Here is a 14,403-nt window from a genome sequence, read left to right on the forward strand (position 1 = left end):
CTGGTAATCCGTCTGGCCCTGCGGCCTTGTGAATGTTGACCTGCTTAAAAGTCTTACTCACATCGGCTACGGAGAGCGTGATCACATAGTCGTCCGGAACAGCTGGTGCTCTCATGCATGCTTCAGTGTTGCTTGCCTCGAAGCGAGCATAGAAGTGGTTTAGCTCGTCTGGTAGGCTTGTGTCACTGGGCAGCTCGCGGCTGTGCTTCCCTTTGTAGTCTGTAATAGTTTTCAAGCCCTGCCACATCCGACGAGCGTCTCAGCCAGTGTAGTATGATTCAATCTTAGACCTGTATTGACTCTTTGCCTGTTTGATGGTTCGTCGGAGGTCATAGCGGGATTTCTTATAAGCGTCCGGGTTAGAGTCCCGTTCCTTGAAAGCGGCAGCTCTACCCTTTAGCTCCGTGCGGATGTTTCCTGTAATCCATGGCTTCTGGTTGGGGTATGTACGTACGGTCACTGTGGGGACGACATCATCGATGCACTTATTGATGAAGCCAGTGACTGATGTGGTGTACTCCTCAATGCTGTCTGAAGAATCCCGGAACATGTTCCAGTCTGTGCTAGCAAAACAGTCCTGTAGCTTAGCATCTGCGTCATCTGACCACTTTTTTATTAACCGAATCACTGGTGCTTCCTGCTTCAGTTTTTGCTTATAAGCAGGAATCAGGAGGATAGAGTTATGGTCAGATTTGCCAAATGGAGGGCGAGGGAGAGCTTTGTATGCGTCTCTGTGTGTGGAGTAAAGGTGGTCTAGAGTTTTTTTCCCTCTGGTTGCACATTTAACATGCTGGTAGAAATTAGGTAGAACGGATTTAAGTTTCCCTGCATTAAAGTCCCCGGCTACTAGGAGCGCTGCATCTGGATGAGCGTTTTCCTGTTGATTAATGGCCTTGTACAACTCATTCAGTGCAATCTTAATGCCAGCATTGGTTTGTGGTGGTAAATAGACAGCTATGAAAAATATAGATGAAAACTCTCTTGGTAAATAGTGTGGTCTACAGCTTATCATAAGATACTCTACCTCAGGCGAGCAAAACCTCGAGACTTCCTTAGTATTTGATTTTGTGCACCAGCTGTTGTTTACAAATATACAGAGACCGCCACCCCTTGTCTTACCAGAGTCTGCCGTTCTGTCCTGTCGATGTAGCGTATAGCCTGCTAGCTGAATGTTATCATTGTTGTCGTTCAGCCACGACTCCGTGAAACATAAGATATTACAGTTTTTAATGTCCCGTTGGTAGGATAACCGTAATCTTAAATCGTCAATTTTATTCTCAAAAGATTGAACGTTGGCTAATAGGATTGATGGGAGAGGCAGTTTACTCGCTCGCCGTCGGATCCTTACAAGGCACCCGGATCTGCGTCCGCGATATCTCAGTCTCTTCCTCACGCGAATGACGGGGATCTGGGCCTTGTCGGGTGTCTGTAGGATATCCTTCGCGAACGCCTCGTTGAAGAAAAAATCTTCGTCCAATGCGAGGTGAGTAATCGCTGTCCTGATATCCAGAAGCTCTCTTTGGTTATAAGAGACGATGGCAGAAACATTATGTACAAAATAAATTACAAATAACGCGGAAAAACACACATAATAGTACAATTGGTTAGAGGGCTGTAAAACGGCAGCCATCTTCTCCGGCGCTGTCGATATAGGACTAGTTTTACTGTGGATATAGATACTTTTGTACCTGTTTCCTCCAGCATTTTCACAAGGTCCTTTGCTGTTGTTCTGGGATTGATTTGCACTTTTCGCACCAAAGTGTTCATACTTGCGTACAATTTTTTTGTACAGATGAACGTGGTATCTTCAGGCATTTGGAAATTGCTCCCAAGGATGAACCAGACTTGTGGAGGTCTACAATGTTTTTTCTGAGGTCTTGGCTGATTTCTTTTGATTTTCCCATGATGTCAAGAAAAGAGGCACTGGGTTTGAAGGTAGGCCTTGAAATACATCCACAGGTACACCTCCAATTGACTCAAATGATGTCAATTAGCCTATCAGAAGCTTCTAAAGCTATGACATCATTTACTGGAATTTTCCAAGCTGTTTAAAGGCACTGTAAACTTCTGACCCACTGGAATTGTGATACAGTGAATTATAAGTGAAATAATGTCTGTAAACAATAGTTGGAAAAATTACTTGTGTCGTGCACAAAGTATATGTCCTAACCGACTTGCCAAAACTATAGTTTGTTAACAAGAAATGTGTGGAGTGGTTGAAAAACTAGTTTTAATGACTCCAACCTAAGTGTATGTAAACTTCCGACTTCAACTGTGTGTGTGTGTGTATATATATACATACAGTTGAAGTCAGAAGTTTACATACCCTTAGGTTGGAGTCATTAAAACTAGTTTTTCAACCACTCCACACATTTCTTGTTAACAAACTATAGTTTTGGCAAGTTGGCTTAAGGACAACAAAGTCTAGGTATTGGAGTGGCCATCACAAAGCCCTGACCTCAATCCTATAGAAAATGTGTGGGCAGAACTGAAAAAGCGTGTGCGAGCAAGGAGGCCTACAAACCTGACTCAGTTACACCAGCTCTGCCAGGAGGAGTGGGCCAAAATTCACCCAACCTATTGTGGGAAGCTTGTGGAAGGCTACCCGAAACGTTTGACCCAAGTTAAACAATTTAAAGGCAATGCTACCAAATACAAATTGAGTGTAGGTAAACTTCTGACCCACTGGGAATGTGATGAAAGAAATAAAGCTGAAATAAATAATTCTCTCTACTATTATTCTGACATTTCACATTCTTAAAATAAAGTGGTGATCCTAACTGACCTAAGACAGGGAATTTTTACTAGGATTAAATGTCAGGAATTGTGAAAAACTGAGTTTAAATATATTTGGTAAAGGTATATGTAAACTTCCGACTTCAACTGTACATACATATACACACACTACCGTTCAAAAGTTTGGGGTCACTTATAAATGTCCTTGTTTTCAAAAGAAAAGCAATTTTATCCCCACTTAACATAACATCAAATTGATCAGAAATTCAGTGTAGACATTTTAATGTTGTAGATGGCTATTGTAGCTGATAACGGCTGATTTTTAATGGAATATCTACATAGGCGTACAGAGGCCCATTATCAGCAACCATCAGTCCTGTGTTCCAATGGCACGTTGTGTTTGCTAATCTAAGTTTATCAGTGAAGAGGCTGTTGAGAATGGTGTTTTGCAGGTACTATTTAATGAAGCTGCCAGTTGAGGACCTGTGAGGCGCCTGTTTCTCAAACTAGACACACTCCTCTTGCTCAGTTGTGCACCGGGGCCTCCCACTCCTCTTTCTATTCTGGTTAGTGCCAGTTTGCGCTGTTCTGTGAAGGGAGTAGTACACAGCGTTGTACGAGATCTTCAGTTTCTTGTTTTTTCTCGCATGGAATAGCCTTCATTTCTCAGAACAAGAATAGACTGACGAGTTTCAGAGGAAAGTTATTTGTTTCTGGCCATTTTGAGCCTGTAATCGAACCCACAATTGCTGATGTTCCAGATAGTCAACTAGTCTCAAGAAGGCCTGTTTTATTGCTTCTATAATCAGCACAACAGTTTTTAGCTGTGCTAACATAATAGCAAAAGGGTTTTCTAATGATCAAATAGCCTTTTAAAATGATAAACTTAGATTAGCAAACACAACGTGCCATTGGAACACAGGACTGATGGTTTCTGATAATGGGCCTCTGTACGCCTATGTAGATATTCCATTAAAAATCAGCCATTTCCAGCTATAATAGCCATTAACAATGTCTACATTGTATTTCTGATCAATTTGATGTTATTTTAATGGACAAAAAAAAACAAGGACATTTCTAAGTGACCCCAAACTTTTGAACGGTTGTGTGTGTGTGTGTGTGTGTGTGTGTGTGTGTGTGTGTGTGTGTGTGTGTATGTATATATATCTATTTCTCAATCACTCACTCACTCACTACCGGTCAAAAGTTTTAGAACGCCTACTCATTCAAGGGTTTTTCTTTATTTTTTACTATTTTCTACATTGTAGAATAATAGTGAAGACATCAAAACTATGAAATAACACATATGGAATCATGTAGTAACCAAAAAAAGTGTTAAAGAAATCAAAATGTATTTTATATTTGAGATTCTTCAAATACCCACCCTTTGCCTTGATGACAGCTTTGCACACTCTTGGCATTCTCTCAACCAGCTTAACCTGGAATGCTCACCTGGAACAGTCTTGAAGGAGTTCCCACATATGCTGAGCACTTGTTGGCTGCTTTTTCTTCACTCTGCTGTCCGACTCATCCCAAACCATCTCAATTTGGTTGAGGTCGGGGGATTGTGGAGGCCAGGTCATCTGATGCAGCACTCCATCACTCTCCTTCTTGTTAAAATAGCCCTTACACAGCCTGGAGGTGTGTTGGGTCATTGTCCTGTTGGAAAAACAAATGATAGTCCCACTAAGCCCAAACCAGATGGGATGGTGTATTGCTGCAGAATGCTGTGGTAGCCATGCTGGTTAAGTGTGCCTTGAATTCTAAACAAATCACAGACAGTGTCACCAGCAAAAAAAAACACACCATAAAACCACCTCCTCCGTGCTTTACAGTGGGAAATACACATGCAGAGATCATCCGTTCAACCACACCGCATCTCACAAAGACACGGCGGTCGGAACCAAAAATCTCAAATTTGTACTCCAGACCAAAGGACACATGTCCATCGGTCTAATGTCCATTGCTCGTGTTTCTTGGCCAATGCAAGTCTCTTCTTCTTATTGGTGTCCTTCAGTAGTGGTTTCTTTGCAGCAATTCGACCATGAAGGCCTGATTCACGCAGTCTCCTCTGAACAGTTGATGTTGAGATGTGTCTGTTACTTGAACTCTGTGAAGCATCTATTTGGGCTGCAATTTCTGAGGCTGGTAACTTTAATGAACTTATCCTCTGCAGCAGAGGTAACTCTGGGTCTTCCATTCCTGTCGCGGTCCTCATGAGAGCCAGTTTCATCATAGCGCTTGATGGTTTTTGCGATTGCACTTGAAGAAACTTTCAAAGTTCTTGAAATGTTCCATATTTACTGACCTTCATGTCTTAAAGTAATGATGGACTGTCATTTCTCTTTGCTTATTTGAGCTATTCTTGCCATAATATGGACTTGGTATTTTACCAAATAGGGCTATCTTCTGTATACCCTCCCTACCTTTTCACAACACAACTGATAGGCTCAAACGCATTAAGAAGGAAAGAAATTCCACAAATTAACTATTAAGAAGGCACACCTGTTAATTGAAATATATTCCAGGTGACTACCTCATGAGGTTGATTGAGAGAATGCCAACAGTGTGCAAAGCTGTCATCAAAGCAAAGGGTGGCTATTTGAAAAATCTAAAATATATTTGGATTTGTTTAACACTTTTTTTTTTTGGTTACTACATGATTCCATATGTGTTATTTCATAGTTTTGATATCTTCACTATTCTTCTACAATGTAGAAAATAGTCAAAATATAGAAAAACCCTTGAATAAGTAGGTGTGTCCAAACTTTTGACTGGTACTTATATATATATATATATATATATATATATATATATATAGTGAGGGGGAAAAAAGTATTTGATCCCCTGCTGATTTTGTACATTTGCCCACTGACAAAGACATGATCTGTCTATAATTTTAATGGTAGGTTTATTTGAACAGTGAGAGACAGAATAACAACAAAAAAATAAAATGTTATTAATTGATTTGCATTTTAATGAGGGAAATAAGTATTTGACCCCCTCTCAATCAGAAAGATTTCTGGCTCCAGGTGTCTTTTATACAGGTAACGAGCAGAGATTAGGAGCACACTCTTAAAGGGAGTGCTCCTAATCTCAGTTTGTTACCTCTATAAAAGACACCTGTCCACAGAAGCAATCAATCAATCAGATTCCAAGCTCTCCACCATGGCCAAGAACAAAGAGCTCTCCAAGGATGTCAGGGACAAGATTGTAGACCTACACAAGGCTGGAATGGGCTACAAGATCATCGCCAAGCAGCTTGGTGAGAAGGTGACAACAGTTGGTGCGATTATTCGCAAATGGAAGAAACACAAAAGAACTGTCAATCTCCCTCGGCCTGGGGCTCCATGCAAGATCTAACCTCGTGGAGTTGCAATGATCATGAGAACGGTGAGGAATCAGCCCAGAACTACACGGGATGATCTTGTCAATGATCTCAAGGCAGCTGGGACCATAGTCACCAAGAAAACAATTGGTAACACACTACGCCGTGAAGGACTGAAATCCTGCAGCGTCCGCAAGGTCCCCCTGCTCAAGAAAGCACATATACATGCCCGTCTGAAGTTTGCCAATGAACATCTGAATGATTCAGAGGAGAACTGGGTGAAAGTGTTGTGGTCAGATGAGACCAAAATGGAGCTCTTTGGCATCAACTCAACTCGCCGTGTTTGGAGGAGGAGGAATGCTGCCTATGACCCCAAGAACACCATCCCCACCGTCAAACATGGAGGTGGAAACATTATGCTTTGGGGGTGTTTTTCTGCTAAGGGGACAGGACAACTTCACCGCATCAAAGGGACGATGGACGGGGCCATGTACCGTCAAATCTTGGGTGAGAACCTCCTTCCCTCAGCCAGGGCATTGAAAATGGGTCGTGGATGGGTATTCCAGCATGACAATGACCCAAAACACACGGTCAAGGCAACAAAGGAGTAGCTCAAGAAGAAGCACATTAAGGTCCTGGAGTGGCCTAGCCAGTCTCCAGACCTTAATCCCATAGAAAATCTGTGGAGGGAGCTGAAGGTCCAAGTTGCAAAAAGTCATCCTCAACCTTAATGACTTGGAGATGATCTGCAAAGAGGAGTGGGACAAAATCCCTCCTGAGATGTGTGCAAACCTGGTGGCCAACTACAAGAAACGTCTGACATCTGTGATTGCCAACCAGGGTTTTGCCACCAAGTACTAAGTCATGTTTTGCAGAGGGGTCAAATACTTATTTCCCTCATTAAAAATGCAAATCAATTAATAACATTTTTGACATGCATTTTTCTGGATTTTGTTGTTGTTATTCTGTCTCTCACTGTTCAAATAAACCTACCATTAAAATTATAGACTGATAATTTCTTTGTCAGTGGGCAAACGTACAAAATCAGCAGGGGATCAAATACTTTTTTCCCTCTGTGTGTGTGTGTGTGTGTTTGTGTGTGTGTGTATACACACACACACACACACAGTGGGGAAAAAAGTATTTAGTCAGCCACCAATTGTGCAAGATCTCCCAGTTAAAAAGATGAGAGAGGCCTGTAATTTTCATCATAGGTACACGTCAACTATGACAGACCAAATGAGGAAAAAAAATCCAGAAAATCACATTGTAGGATTTTTTATGAATTTATTTGCAAATTATGGTGGAAAATAAGTATTTGGTCAACAACAAAAGTTTCTCAATACTTTGTTATATACCCTTTGTTGGCAATGACACGGGTCAAACGTTTTCTGTAAGTCTTCACAAGGTTTTCACACACTGTTGCTGGTATTTTGGCCCATTCCTCCATGCAGATCTCCTCTAGAGCAGTGATGTTTTGGGGCTGTCGCTGGGCAACACGGACTTTCAACTCCCTCCAAAGATTTTCTATGGGGTTGAGATCTGGAGACTAGCTAGGGCAATCCAGGACCTTGAAATGCTTTTTACGAAGCCACTCCTTCGTTGCCCGGGCGGTGTGTTTGGGATCATTGTCATGCTGAAAGACCCAGCCACGTTTCATCTTCAATGCCCTTGCTGATGGAAGGAGGTTTTCACTCAAAATCTCACGATACATGGCCCCATTCATTCTTTCCTTTACACGGATCAGTCGTCCTGGTCCCTTTGCAGAAAAACAGCCCCAAAGCATGATGTTTCCACCCCCATGCTTCACAGTAGGTATGGTGTTCTTTGGATGCAACTCAGCATTCTTTGTCCTCCAAACACGACGAGTTGAGGTTTTACCAAAAAGTTCTATTTTGGTTTCATCTGACCATATGACATTCTCCCAATCCTCTTCTGGATCATCCAAATGCACTCTAGCAAACTTCAGACGGGCCTGGACATGTACTGGCTTAAGCAGGGGGACACGTCTGGCACTGCAGGATTTGAGTCCCTGGCGGCGTAGTGTGTTACTGATGGTAGGCTTTGTTACTTTGGTCCCAGCTCTCTGCAGGTCATTCACTAGGTCCCCCTGTGTGGTTCTGGGATTTTTGCTCACCGTTCTTGTGATCATTTTGACCCCACGGGGTGAGATCTTGCGTGGAGCCCCAGATCGAGGGAGATTATCAGTGGTCTTGTATGTCTTCCATTTCCTAATAATTGCTCCCACAGTTGATTTCTTCAAACCAAGCTGCTTACCTATTGCAGATTCAGTCTTCCCAGCCTGGTGCAGGTCTACAATTTTGTTTCTGGTGTCCTTTGACAGCTCTTTGGTCTTGGCCATAGTGGAGTTTGGAGTGTGACTGTTTGAGGTTGTGGACAGGTGTCTTTTATACTGATAACAAGTTCAAACAGGTGCCATTAATACAGGTAACGAGTGGAGGACAGAGGAGCCTCTTAAAGAAGAAGTTACAGGTCTGTGAGAGCTAGAAATCTTGCTTGTTTGTAGGTGACCAAATACTTATTTTCCACCATAATTTGCAAATAAATTCATAAAAAATCCTACAATGTGATTTTCGGGAGAAAGAAATTCTCAATTTGTCTGTCATACTTGACGTGTACCTATGATGAAAATTACAGGCCTCTCTCATCTTTTTAAGTGGGAGAACTTGCACAATTGGTGGCTGACTAAATAATTTTTTCCCCCACTGTAGGTCTATGCTCCGGTACCTGAGCTCAATTTCGAGTCTCATAGCAAAGGGTCTGAAAACGTATGTAAATATTGCATTTCTGCTTATTAATTATTATTTTTGCGAACATTTCTAAAAAACAGTTTTCGCTTTGTCATTATGGGGTATTGTGTGTAGATTAATGAGGATTTTTATTTATTTAATCCATTTTAGAATAAGAAAGTAACGTAACAAAATGTGGAAAAAGTCAATAGGTCTGAATACTTTCCGAATGCACGGTAGGACGGTTTAAAGTCTTCGCCCACCAGAAATGCTGCCTCTGGGTGAGCAGTTTCTTGTTTTGTTTATGGCCCCATACAGTTCGTTGAGTTAGAGTGGTGTTGGTTTGTGGAGGGATGTAGACAGCCGTGATGATTCTGGATGAGAACGGTCTTGGTAGATAAAAGGGTCTGCAACTTACAATGAGGTGTTCTAGATAAAGTGAGCAAAAGCTCAAGATTTCCTTCACACTTGAAGCAGCACAGCAGTTGTTGTTCATGAAGAAAACACACTCCACCTCCTTTCGACTTCCCCGAAGCCGCTTTCCGATCTTGCCGTGGCATGGAGAATCCACTAGTACTACGTGCATAGCATCATCATCCAGCCACATATCTGTAAGCTCTATCAATGCTGACGTGTTCTCAGATGAAGATGCAGTTGTATAACCAGCCGTTTTAGATAAAATGGAAGAAAATAATGTGAATTACGTAAACTTTTGGGATGGAATATACAGTCGTGGTCAAACTTTTTGAGAATGACACAAATACTAATTTTCACAAAGTCTGCTGCCTCAGTTTTGATGATGGCAATTTGCATATACTCCAGAATGTCATGAAGAGTGATCAGATGAATTGCAATAAATTGCAAAGTCCCTCTTTGCCATGAAAATGAACTTAATCCCCCCCAAAAACATTTCAACTGCATTTCAGCCCTGCCACAAAAGGACCAGCTGCCATCATGTCAGTGATTCTCTCGTTAACACAGGTGAGAGTGTTGACGAGGACAAGGCTGGAGATCACTCAGTCATGCTGATTGAGTTATAATAACAGACTGGAAGCTTTAAAAGGAGGGTGGTGCTTGAAATCATTGTTCTTCCTCTGTTAACCATGGTTACCTGCAAGGAAACACGTGCCGTCATCATTGCTTTGCACAAAAAGGGCTTCACAGGCAAGGATATTGCTGCTAGTAAGATTGCACCTAAATCAACCATTTATCAGATCATCAAGAACTTCAAGGAGAGAGGTTCAATTGTTGTGAAGAAGGTGTCAGGGCGCCCAAGAAAGTCCAGCAAGCGCCAGGACAGTCTCCTAAAGTTTATTCAGCTGCGGGATCGGGGCACCACCAGTGCAGAGCTTGCTCAGGAATGGCAGCAGGCAGGTGTGAGTGCATCTGCACGCACAGTGAGGCAAAGACTTTTGGAGGATGGCCTGGTGTCAAGAAGGGCAGCAAAGAAGCCACTTCTTTCCAGGAAAAACATCAGGGACAGACTGATATTCTGCAAAAGGTACAGGGATTGGACTGCTGAGGACTGGGGTAAAGTTATTTTCTCTGATGAATCCCCTTTCCGCTTGTTTGGGGCATCCGGAAAACACCTTGTCCGGAGAAGACAAGGTGAGCGCTACTATCAGTCCTGTGTCATGCCAACTGTAAAGCATCCTGAGACCATTCATGTGTGGGGTTGCTTCTCAGCCAAGGGAGTGGGCTCACTCACATTTTTGCCTAAGAACACAGCCATGAATAAAGAATGGTACCAACACATCCTCCGAGAGCAACTTCTCCCAACCATCCAAGAACAGTTTGGCGACTAACAATGCCTTTTCCAGCATGATGGAGCACCTTGCCATAAGACAAAATTGATAACTAAGTGGCTCGGGGAACAAAACATTGAAATGTTGGGTCCATGGCCAGGAAACTCCCCAGACCTTAATCCCATTGAGAACTTGTGGTCGATCCTCAAGAGGCGGGTAGACAAACAAAAACCCACAAATTCTGACACACTCCAAGCATTGATTATGCAAGAATGGGCTGCCATCAGTCAGGATGTGGCCCAGAAGTTAATTGACAGCATACCAGGGCAGATTGCCGAGGTCTTGAAAAATAAGGGTCAACGCTGCAAATATTGACTCTTTGCATAAACTTAATGTAATTGTCAATTAAAGCCTTTGACACTCATGGAATGCTTGTAATTATACTTCAGTATACCATAGTAACATTTGACAAAAATATCTCATAACACTGAAGCAGCGAACTTTGTGAAACCAATACTTATCCTTTCAGATAAATGCAAAATCATTCTTATTCTGGGCGAAGAGTTGAGGGAAATTATGTCTGACATACTCACCAGTTTTTTAGGTACACCACCCCGTTCACGAAAATGGATCGCTCCTACAGACAGTGAGTCTCGTGGCCGTGGATTTCTATATAAAGTAGGCAGACAGGCATCGAGGCATTCAGTTACTGTTAGATTGAACGTTAGAATGGGCAAAACTAGTGACCTTTGTGACTTTGAGCGTGGTATGTTTGTCAGTGCCAGGCGCGCCAGATCCACTGTCTCAGAAACGGTCGCCCTCCTGGGCTTTTCACACACGATAGTGTCTAGGGTTTACAGAGAATGATGCGACAAACTAAAAACATCCGGTCAGTGGCAGTCCTGTGGGCAGAACAGCTCTTTGATGAGAGGTCGAAGGAAAATGGCAAGAATTGTGCAAGCTAACAGGTGGGCCACAAACAGACAAATAACGGCACAGAACGGCATCTCGGAACGCACATCTCGTCGATCCTTGTCATGGATGGGCTATTGAACACACCAGGTTCCATTCTCATCAGCTAAAAACAAGAAGAATCAGCTCCAGTGGGCACACAATCATCAACACTGGACAACTGAGGAGTGGAAAACATCGCCTGGTCTGACGAATCCCGGTTCCTGTTGCATCATGCTGATGGCATTCGGGATTTGGCGTAAGCAGCATGAGTCCATGGACGCAACCTGCCTGGTGTATTTGTATTTATCATGGATCCCCAGTAGCCAAGGCAGCAGCTACTCTTCCTGGGGTCCAGCAGAATTAAGGCAGTTATACATTTTCAAAACATATACATTCATAACAGATTTCACAACATATTCAGTGTGTGCCCTCAGGCCTCTACTACCACATATCTATAACACAAAATCCATGTGTACATGTGTGTATAGTGCGTATGTTATCGTGTGTTTGTATTCATGTGTCTATGTTTGTTGCTTCACAATCCCCGCTGTTCCATAAGGTGTATTCTTATTTGTTTTTTAAATCAAATTTTACTGCTGGCATGAGTTACTTGATGTGGAATAGAGTTCCATGTAGTCATGGCTCTATGTAGTACTGTGCACCTCCCATAGTCTGTTCAGGACTTGGGGACTGTGAAGAGACCTCTGGTGGCATGTCTAGTGGGATAATCATGGGTGTCCGAGCTGTGTGCCAGTAGTTCAAACAGACAGCTGGTGTCAACGGTACAGGTTGGTGGCGGTGGTGTACAGCCGTCCAATCTGCAGCAACTGCGTGATGCCATCGCATCAGCATGGACCAACATCCCTGTGGAACATTTCCAACTTGTAGAATCCATGCCCTGAAGAATTCAGGCTGTTCTAGAGACAAAGTGGGTTCCGACGCGGTGCTAGATGGGTGTACCTAATAAACTGTATATGACAAATCATAAACCCCTCATTTAGTTACCTCCTTGCAATTTTAGGCATAATAAAAACACAATTTGAGCCGGAGTTGAGTGGTGTTTGTTTGTCCAAAGCAGGTAATTTCCATATTCATTAAACGATGAGCTGCCACCTGAACAGTATCACCCTGTGTGTTTACTTGGCTCCTGTCATGCTGAGCGTCTCACATTAACATAATGCCATTTCCTTTCCTGTTGTCCATCCACTGTTCAGAATGAATTAATCTGTATTCTAATGCTCGTTTTGTTCTTTTGCAGATGACTGAAGCCCTTGGGTGGAGGGGATGGAGGGGTGTGTGCATGGGGGATCTAACTAGTCTTGCATTCATTTATCTTAGTTTGACAGCCAGTGAAAGAGGTTATCTATGCAGTTTTCCTTCACACTCAAATTGAGTTTCCCACCAAAAATAAGCTGTAGGAGACCAGACTTAATTCCTGTTAACTGGGGGGAAATGATTTTCTCTTGTTTCTCCTTTTATCTTCTTTCTCTCCCTCTCTCAATATTTATGCTCCCAGAACACTCCTCCCAGAATGCAAAATGAGCTCAAACCCCAGCGCAGGAAAGATGTGGCTAGAATAACCTTTGACCTGTACAAGAACAACCCTCAGGATTTCATTGGCTGTCTGAACGTGAAGGCCACCCTTTATGGCATCTATTCTGTCTCCTATGATGTGCGCTGCTACGCTGCCAAGAAGATGCTGAAGTGAGTGACCTGCGAGTGTGTGTCACTGTCAAAGGTGTGGCGGTGAGACCTAGGAGGAGGTTGTTGATATGTTCAGTTGAATTTTGGAAGGTTATGTCATCCGTGCTGAGCGCTGCCGATTTTCAGCTTTAGCTGAGCGGTTATGACAGCGAGGATTAAATTGTGCAAGGGCGACAAATAATGTTTTCTAGGCTCCTTTATTTTCTGCTTGTATTGTGCTCTATGAAAAGTCAGTGGAAAGAGAATGGAAGTTGTATCTAAACTAGGAGAGATCAGGGAGATGCAGGTTCCATCCCTGCACTGTGATTCCCATCTGTCTGACTCGGGAGTTCACTAATTTGTTTGTGTTTCTCCATTTGCCTTACTATATGCTTATCTGTCTATCGGTTTGCACCTCACCTGTCTGATCACTGATCTAGAGTCCAGGTATTAGTCTATCTGTCTGACATCTGTTCCTGTAGGGAGGCTCTGAGATGGACCCTGTTCTCTATGCAGGCCACAGGCCACGTCCTTCTGGGCTGCTCCTGCTACATCGAGCAGCTTCTGGACGAGGATGACCGGGCAGACAGGGGCCTGCCACCACTGCCACAGGAAGGCAAGATCAAACAACTACAGAGCATCCTGAAGGGCAGGACTTCTGTGATGGGCAAGACTGTTGTTTGACCTATTCCAATACTAGTAACATGCATCCTTCCCTTCTCCCTAATAATCACCCAACTAACTTGATTGTGCAGGTGAAAGGGAAAGTTCCACCACATAGCTTGCACCTGTCCAGTCATGGCAGATTAGTGATCACTTCATGGAAGGGAGAAAGGAAGGAAGGATGGATTTTCAGGATATTCAAAAAGGGATTTGACTGTGCTAAAAAACAAAATGGGTACAGTCAAACTGCAGGACCAATACCATGGCACGTCATAGTGTTGCATCACTCTGATGTCATGGTTACTGCGACAGGTACACACCTTTTGGTTAGGTCACTCCTCTAGATTTACTTTTGAGACAGGAAATGTTGTGTTGTCCCACACTATGTAAATACCTGGCTGCAGTCACTTGTGCTTTGTTACATATCTGTCTGTGTATATGGCTTGCAACACCCCACAAGCAAATGCCCACTTTTCTTTTGCAGTGACTGCTTCTGGTCTGTACTTTCAACTGATACACTACTTTTTTCATATGAATAAGCAAA

At 42.9% G+C, this 14,403-nt stretch overlaps 1 protein-coding gene across 1 annotated transcript in view; it reads left to right on the forward strand.

Annotated features, from left to right (window-relative positions):
• The window catches only part of LOC311138360 (lipid transferase CIDEC-like), a gene marked incomplete at both ends in the record, with an annotated part of 29,498 nt that extends 15,618 nt beyond the window's left edge, over positions 1-13,880 (forward strand). The window contains 2 exons of the mRNA XM_084173023.1: positions 13,030-13,217; positions 13,679-13,880. Coding sequence (XP_084029149.1) covers positions 13,030-13,217; positions 13,679-13,880 — 390 coding nt within the window. The remainder of the gene's footprint in view (positions 1-13,029; positions 13,218-13,678) is intronic.
• Between the last annotated feature and the right edge of the window lie 523 nt (positions 13,881-14,403).

This window comes from Coregonus lavaretus (assembly GCF_964263955.1).
Source record: "Coregonus lavaretus genome assembly, chromosome: 12".
Classification (NCBI taxonomy): Eukaryota; Metazoa; Chordata; class Actinopteri; order Salmoniformes; family Salmonidae; genus Coregonus; species Coregonus lavaretus.